This window comes from Beta vulgaris, chromosome 7 (assembly GCF_026745355.1).
Source record: "Beta vulgaris subsp. vulgaris cultivar EL10 chromosome 7, EL10.2, whole genome shotgun sequence".
Taxonomy (NCBI): domain Eukaryota; kingdom Viridiplantae; phylum Streptophyta; class Magnoliopsida; order Caryophyllales; family Amaranthaceae; genus Beta; species Beta vulgaris.
This window is the reverse complement of record NC_079208.1, coordinates 46,151,493-46,160,409: the sequence shown is the minus strand read 5'-3', so window position 1 is coordinate 46,160,409 and position 8,917 is coordinate 46,151,493. Positions and strand designations below refer to the sequence as shown.

Sequence of the window (8,917 nt, the reverse complement as noted above, 5' to 3'; positions counted from 1 at the left end):
TCAATGTTAACTTTCATCTTCCTCCACAGAATGTGCACAACTGGGTAATCTCACAAAACATGAATAATGTTCTCCTCAATCTCCTCACAAACCAAAAACCTTGGGTCATTAGTGAACCTTCTAATAAACCTGTTTCCATTCGTCATTACGCGGTCCTGGATGGCCAACCATAAGAAAAATCTTATCCGATGGGGGACAACCATACTCCAAAGTTGTTTCCACTTAATTTCTTCACCTGCACTAACCACCTCCACATTTCGAATGATTTTCAAAGTAGAACCCAACGAGAACCCGCCTGATAGTGACACATTCCAATATAACTCATCCACCACATCTAGATATAGAAATGGGTCCTGGACCCGACCCATTTATAAGGGCTTAGGTCCAGAAATTTTAGACCCAATGGGTCCCGGTCGGGTCTGGGTCCCGAAGAGCGTGGGTTGGGTCTGGGTCTGGGTCCACATATGCTAGACCTAGACTCGCCCCGTGGACCCATTTATATATTAGAATGTTTTTTTAAAACTAAACTCTAAGGTTTTATGAGTTGTGATTTTGTGAATTCGTTAGTGTTGTAACTCTATCTAAGACTTGTAACTTTGTAAGTTGTAACATTTTAATATTTTATGAGTTAATTCTTAAAATTTTGTTTAGAGAATGCTTTAACCATGGATACAGGAACCTATATATATTAGGGCGGAAATTTTAATTACATATATTCAAAAATGTGATGAAAACTTAAAACTAAGAAGGACCCATTTAGGACCCCTGGACCCACTAGATCCAGCAGATATGGGTCTGGGTCTTAAAAATCTAGACCCAAAAGATCTAGGGCGGGTCTGGGTCTATGAAAAATAAATGGGCCTGGGTCTGGGTCCAGGCGGACCCGATCCAGACCCGCCCCATTGCCATCCTCTGTCTGCATCTTCATCCTTGTTCAATTCAGAAATCGCAATGGCCTTTAAACTTTCAGGAGAGAGAAAATTCGGAAAGGACTCCGCTTTCCATCCCACATCGCTATCCCACATCTCTTTTATTGTCACGTCTTGCAGTTGAATTGGAGGCTCCACAATTGCCAACTCGATTAATGGTTTGTTTGTCGCCCATTTATGGTGCCAAAAGAAAGTTCTAGCACCATTTCTCACCGCCATGTTTATACCCTTTCTCATCACATCCACGCTAGAAATGATCCCCCTCCATGTATTCGAGGCATTAATTCTTTCCTTAAACATCTAAATCACATCTATTATCACAGTATTTTACTCGCAACACGCTCGACAAAAGCGATTGTGGCTCAGTTAGAAGGCGCCATCTCAATTTCGCAAGAAACGCATTATTCACTTGCCTCATAGATTTAACCCTGAGACCTCCGTCTTTCTTTGTCTTGTTTACATTCTCCCAAGCAACCAAGTGAGTCTTTTTCTCCCCTTCTAATTCACCCCATAAAAGCTTCTACACTTCCTATCAATATCATCGCAAGTAGTCGAACATGGCATTTTCATAGATTGCATTGGGTTCAATGGAATAGTATCGAGAGTTGATTGGATTAAAGTCACTTACCCCGCAATAGACATCGTCTTTGTCTTCCAACTAGTTTGTCCACTAAAAATTGATACTCTCTCTTAGAAGTTCTTTCATTAATTGTAGGAACCCCTAAGTAGTTGCCAAACTCTTTCGTGGTTTCCATCTCCAAACAACTACTCACCGCATCTCGAATATCCAGATTAATGCGAGATTTCGCGAGGCTAACTTTGTAGCCCGACGCGTCACAGAAGGCTTGCAGGCATCTCTTCATCACATCAGCTTGTTGAGTAGATGCTTCGCAGAATAAAATTAAATCGTCCGCGAACGTAAGGTTAGAGATGGGGGGGGGGCATTTCTACTCTCCCTTACAGCTTTCTTCTCTCCTAGCTTCACTTCACAGTCAATAAGGTGCGTCAAACATTCCATACATAACACATAAATATAGGGCGACAACAGATCCCCTTGTCGGACTAAACGCCTCCATAGGCTATCCATTCCACAAGATCTGTAACCTTGCAGACGTAATACAATTTATCACAATCTCAATCACAGTTTGCGAAAGTCTTAACTCAATCAAAGAATCACGGATGAAAGACCATTGCAACCTATCATACGCCTTCTCGAAGTTGATCTTAACCACCAATAACCCACCTTACCTTGCTTGTAGCGATTGAATGCAAAATCTCTTGCACAATGATCACATTATCCATGATTTGCCGCTTTGGAACAAAGCTACATTGAGTTGGGGAAATTAGCGAAGGTAGAATCGGCTTAAGGCCACAATCACCTTTGTTACCAATTTATACACAATGTTGCATAAACAAATAGGGCGAAAATGTTGAGGCTTGCTTGGGGTCTCTTGCTTAGGAATCAACACCAAATAAGCATCATTAAGCCCCTTTGGAAAATCTTTACCTTCAAGTACGTCCTTCACAAGATTAGTAACGAATGTATTTTATTCTTTTTTTGGTAAATCTTTTTAGTGGCTGTCAAGATAGATTTTTTTTGTGGAATATTAGGAGCCTTATGGTTATTGAAAGAGTTCTTCTCTGGCCCTTTAGCTGAGTGGGAATTATCACCTAAACTGATTGTTTCAAAAGATGAGATTTTCTTATTAGATAGATTTTGACTCTAATGTTTACCCATAATTTGAGTATAATCTCCCCCAACTTGATACTGATCGTTTAAGAGTGAAAAACATGACCCCCCTTCTTGAACTCCCCTTGTATTCGGAACATAAATTGGCGAGTTTTTTATTTCAAATTTCCACCTTTTATTTACAGATCGAAAGGGTTGTTTTGGGATATGGTACCAAATAACCCTTTCGATCTGGATACCCTTTATCAGCCAAGTAGTACTTGCCTACATTAAAATTTGATTGAAGAAAAAATAATTTGTTAGCATGTAACACATACTATATTCCCAAATTTGTAAAATTATATTCGAAACATAAAAATGATCTGTAAATAAAAATACCTTCAGGTGGCTTAGGAAAATTTAATTCTGGAGTTTCAATCGCATGAAGAAAAACCGAGTATCATGTGCTGAACCTTCCCAACCCGCCGATACAAATGTAAAACACATATCAAAATCACAGACAGCCATTACATTAAATGTGGGAATTCCTTTCCTTCCTCTATAAGGCATTTGTTGATCCTCGGGTATACATGCTGTTATATGTGTACCATCTATACATCCAATACAATCCTGTAAGAATATCATATAAATCCCATATTAGACATATACAAACATTATAGTTTTATACATATATAGGACACAAATAGAAACCTTAAATAAAATGTACCTTAAAAAATGGCATATATCTTTTATCTTGAGCTATTTTTGCAGGCACACTTGTGAAATCTGGATCATAAGGCTTCCCTACTACTAGGATCCTGAATTACAGTAGTAGCATAAAACCACAAATCACTACATTTTTCTAATTCGTAATTTTCTACCATACGATTAAGCATTTTCATTGCTACAGGGATTGTGGACATAGATGGATCAATGCTATCAATAGAGCTGCTTTTACTCATAAGTTTGACACATTGTGACATTTCACTTATTTCCTTAGCCAACATGGCAGATCCAGCAGACTGCCTTCTTGCACGCTTCAACGGTACACTATTCTGCTTTGTCATAGGTTGCTTCTTAGAAGAATGCATGTCATTATCCGCACCTTCACTAATTACTTGTGAACCACCTCCTCGATTACCTGAGGTGGCACCATTTCTTGCTTGTTCCACAAAATTTCGAAAAAAGTTCCCTTCATCTAATAATTCAGTTGTAAAATCATCAACTCTACGATTTTCTACAAACTCTTCCTCAGTATTTTCATTCCCTACTGTAAGGTCTTCAATGTGGTCCATTGAAGGTACATAAACATTTTCACCCGTTGCATACGAGTCTCCAAATAATTTGTCCCAATTAGTTTCAAGAGTTGAGTTGACACCCCTGTGTCGAAACTTTTTAATATCTGGATTTTCCTACAAAAATAAACAATACTTGTATTAAATTCCACTAATTGTTATCCTAGTGTTGTTGAAAATTATATTACTAAAAATCATTATGGATAATAAATATTAATGCACCTTCATTTTTCTTTGCCACCACTCATCTGATGCATCAATTTTTCCCGAATTTGGATCCCACCCGAGACCAGTTTCCGAAGATTTTAATTTAGTCCAATTACGCCAATCTCTTCTCATTGCATCATATTTATGCTTGCAACTACTCAAGTTACTAAATGGACGGCCAATTTTTTTTTCCACGTCTATTTGGATTTCCTTCCACTTGAAACATTGTGATCGACCATTGTCTTTAATGAATTGAAGGCATACTTCACACAGGATGATAGTGTCCTCATCAGTCCACTTAAATACCTCTTTCGTCCCTTCTTTATTACTAGATGAAGCCATCTACGTATTTAACATAACCATGAAGAATATAAAATCTTAATTACCAAGCTAATTAATAGCAACAATAATAATAGAAACAAAGCAAAATTATTGAAGGAAACAAAGAAAATCATGCTTAAGAAGATAAATGGATAAAAATCTAAATGTGGTAATTAAGATTTTGTCAAAGTATCCTGTTGTCAAAATATTAATCACCTTTCTTGTCAAAATATAATGTTAAATAGTGGAAATAAGAAAGAAAATCTATGCTTCACCTATTCTAATTGATCACCTGTGCCATTTACACCAAGTCAGCATCCACCATCATACACAAACTTCCATTAATGCGATTGCTAGATAATTTCTAGCTAAGGTTGCTTTAAAGATACATCAAGCATTCCAAAGTTGATGCAGGTGACTTAATTTGGAGTTTGGACACTGACCAAAAATATAATTCAGATACATAACTAAAATCCACTAAGGTGCCTTCATAATGCTTCACACTTCACATAGCACTTCTTTTGGTTGGAAAAACTTTATAACTATTAGACCTTAGATTGGAAGATATGACTTCTATACCCCTATACAGGCTTCAGATACCTCAGTACATGAAAGAGAATAGAGAGATCCATTAACTTTAGCCAATCAATATAGCATGACAGCAATACGGGCTCCCATAAAACAAGGCAATAACTGATGAGGAATCAATATACAGGCAGCAAGGACTAAGAGCTTAAATCATATTGCATTAAGTTTGCAGCAAAACTTTGTAACATGTGGTCACATGGGTGCAGACTGAAGACAAGGTAAGGCAATAAGGCAACCATTAAGCAAAGCAAACACATTAATATTTCTTTCGCAATTGAGCATATCTATTTTCAGCTAAATACTACACAAAACCTTCTACAGAAACCAATCAAAAGCTTTTTTGTGCCAGAAGAGAAAACTGAAGATGCAAGCATGGAATCACTTCAGAACCACTTCAAGGGATGCTTGAACTTTACTACATTCATCTGCTATTATCCCAATGGTTAATAAACATCTATGTGATTGCTAGATAATTTCTTGCTTTATCCCAATGGTTAATAAATTAGCTCTCTAAACAGATGCTCAACAACTCTGGTATAAAGAAAAAGATATGATAGTTGAGTTCAATATGTTATGCTACAATTTTATTGAAATAACACCAGATCCACATTGACATATGAGTAGTTTTATCCATGAAGTTCAGCTAAATCATGCTTTCATTTTCTTATAATACCCCCATATTCTTATATAGTTAAGCGTAGTGGTTTTGGACGTGAGCTTGGGGAATGGTGAGTCTATAATCTGATTTTTTCACAGCTGTACCTCGTTTCCTATTTCCCAGAAATCCTAATCTTCAAACTATATACAATCTTTTTAGCTCTGAAGTTCTCATGTAATTGCATCTAAATGTTCCACTGGTAGAAATTGAGGAGATATAACATTAATATTGACACAAAACATATCACCCAAAACAGTAAGTTGTCAGCTTCTTTACAGAGGAGAGACTTGCTCTTTCCTGCTACCTCCATCTTTTGCAGTGGTATGCTGAATAACATGATGCTGTACCTCTTTAATAAGTAGCAATCCTCATGGCTAAGGCATTAAAAGCTTAATGCATTTGTAGTCACACTGTATCCTATCATCCAATACTAGCAATTTATAATGAGTAAAGACCCAAATAGGTCAATACAAGTACAAGTGATTGCAGAGAGTTTAGACTGAGAAACCAAGTATGTTATATTTCTTTCATTGTTATCCAGCGATATCCGGTTCTCTCTCCTCGTAACTTCCTTTTCTGTACAATATAGTCAATATTGAATACTACTTTCCTCGAGCTCAGATTCAATTTCCTCAAAATCAATCCAATTGAGCTCAAGTCAAACACCCAAAAAAAAAAACCCCAAATCCCCACAACTAAAACCCAGTCAAAAACCCATTTTTTTCCAATTCAACTATTAAAATCATACGCACTTAACAATCGATCAAACAAAAACCATCAAATCCCCCCCCAAAAAAAAAACCCCACAAACTAAAAAAAATCAGCAATCAAATTAAGCAACCAATAACTCAGCAATAAAGGTAATTTTTTAGATAAATCACATACCTTGGTTTCAGGTGATTGAATCTCTTGTGATAATTATGAACACAATAGCAAATGAAAGAATCTGTACAACGCAAAATTCATACTTTAAATGAAGAGGAGCAAAAAACTCAGTCATAAAGTTAAATATAATGAAAGAGAGAGGAATTATAGATTTACCCGAGGAAGAAAGTTGGAGATGTTACTGTTAATTCTCAAAGAATTTGTAAACGTATATATATTGTTATTTTGGGATACTGAAATGTAGAATATCGCGCATAGAAGAAGTTATAGTGCCTGAATAATAGAGATTCTGTTAATTCCAAATTTTCATCCATAAAAAGTGGAATTTTTTTCAAACATTCAAGGTTGTAGAGTGATGCGCAGCTATGGAGGATTGGAGGTGTGGAGATGAGAGCTTGTCGCCTTATTTTCCTCTGTAAAAAAAAAAAAAAAAAAAAAAAAAAAAAAAAGTTGAACGCTGATATCATGGATTGAACGCTATAAAAGATGACGTTTCAGAACAGCTATCCAAAAGCTACTTTTAATTCCAACAGCTACTCCAACATCTACTTCGCCAAACACTTAATTAGTGTTTTGACCTAGTCAAAACACTAAAAGCTACTCCAAAAGCTGCCGCCGAACACGCCCTTATTCTATATCTAAATCACGTTCCTTCCAAAATCACGTTGCCTCCTCTCACATTCAACTGCTCATAACTCTCAACTCACTCTCTTCGGTTCACGGTGGTTCAATGGTGCCCTCATCTTTGGTTTTTTCCTGGTGAATCAAACTACGATGATTGACATATCTCACGTTTCTCAGGTTTCTCGACATTCTCAACCACCCTCACTCACGTTTCTCAGCATCTCGGCGATCTCAGGTGATGTTTCTTTGATGAATTCCTTAATTATGATCGAAATTTTGGTTGATGGTCAATTGTTACCCTCTTATGCTCTGCCCTAACTTTTTAAAATTGCACAGGTGGTGATGTGGGTGGCTGTCGGAGATCAGCGGTAAGGCTAGCGAATTCATATCAATCATTCAAGGTAAATAACTGTTTTGCTTGATAATTGACCATTTTCTTATAACATGGTATCATATCAAATTCTTGCTTGCCGAAGATTCGTGTGAAGTTTTTTGGTGTTCTGGTAAAAAAAAAGTCCAAGTTCTTGTTGGAGTTTATTTATAAAGGTTTATATGGGCCATGGGCCATGGGCCTTGGGCTTTGGGCTTTGGGGAATAAACTTAATTTAACTAAAGTTTTGGGCCAATATTCTGTCAGTTTTATGCCCGTTTGGAGCCAGTATTAAAGTTACCGTTTTCCCCTTAATTTCTCCCTTAATGTGCCGTTATTCCTAATTTCCTGCCAAAACTGTTGTCATTTTCTCCCCACTAAGTGTCCGTTGGTACCCACATTTTCAGCCTCGTTCTGGTTTCCTTCTCTCTATAAATACCGAGGTTTCTTGTTTGATTAAACACAGAAAAATTGAAAACACTTTCTTCTTCTCTGCTTTCTTTCTATTCCAAAATTCTGGACAATATTCAAGATCGTTCTCAATCTATTTTTCCATCAACACTGGAAACACAGAAACCGTGTACCCCTGGAGGTTGATTGCTATGAGTCCGTGTGTTATTGCAGGGCAAATTCAACTTTAGGGCAGTGATTTCTTCACGCCACGGTTATCAGACAAGTTTAATTAATTTTGTTAGCAATCTTCGTTCCTACATTCTAAAGTTGAATTTTCCGAATTTTTATTTCTGTTTTTCGGAACTATGGCTGCTGAAATTCCTGATGAAAATGTGCGTGTCTTTAATGCTGTTCCTATAACCAATCCCTTTGTCCCTGATATGTCTAAGTTAGAACCGTTTGATGAGAAAAATTATAGGATGTGGTCTGATAAAATGGAATTTTTCTTGGGTCAGATTGGTGTTGATTATTGTTTGGCTGTTGATGTTGCTCCTGAAAATTCTGTTACGGATTTTGTGAAAGATAATAAGACCTGTCGTGGGATGTTACACAACAAGAATCCGCCTTTGTAGCGTCTGAATTTAGCGTCCGACAGTATAAGCGGACGGTAAATTCACAATTAGCGTTCGATGTATGACAAACGCAAAGTAGCGTCCGCTTTCTGAAATGTAGCGTCCGTTCTTTTAAACGAACGCTAATTAGCGTCCGTTGAGTGAAATTACTGTCCGACAGACGGACGGTAAATAATTGATATAAATACGCGCTTAACTACCTCAAGTCGACCAAAATGTTTACCCTAAGCCCACGCTGCCCATGCTTCTCTCTCTTCCTCTTTCCACGCCTTTCTCTCTTCCTCACTCACGTTTCTCTCTCTCTCTTTCTTTTAGATCTCACGTTTCTCTCTCTTTGTTTCAGATC

The 8,917-nt window shown here is 37.2% G+C and overlaps 1 protein-coding gene across 2 annotated transcripts; it reads right to left on the bottom strand.

The window, feature by feature from the left end:
* Positions 1-2,977: 2,977 nt before the first annotated feature.
* LOC104884529 (hypothetical protein) lies at positions 2,978-7,185 on the bottom strand. 2 transcript variants are annotated; one of them, XM_048648716.2, is made up of 5 exons: positions 6,709-7,185; positions 6,553-6,613; positions 4,116-4,442; positions 3,326-4,010; positions 2,978-3,228 (listed from the first exon to the last, which is right to left on the bottom strand). In XM_048648716.2, the coding sequence occupies exons 3-4, from the start codon at positions 4,440-4,442 to the stop codon at positions 3,390-3,392; spliced, it is 948 nt and encodes a 315-aa protein (XP_048504673.1). In that variant the 5' UTR covers positions 6,553-6,613; positions 6,709-7,185; the 3' UTR covers positions 2,978-3,228; positions 3,326-3,389. The 2 variants fall into 2 exon arrangements, with proteins under 2 accessions (XP_048504673.1, XP_048504675.1); XM_048648718.2 differs by lacking the exons at positions 6,553-6,613; positions 6,709-7,185 and having other exon boundaries at positions 4,116-6,416.
* Between the last annotated feature and the right edge of the window lie 1,732 nt (positions 7,186-8,917).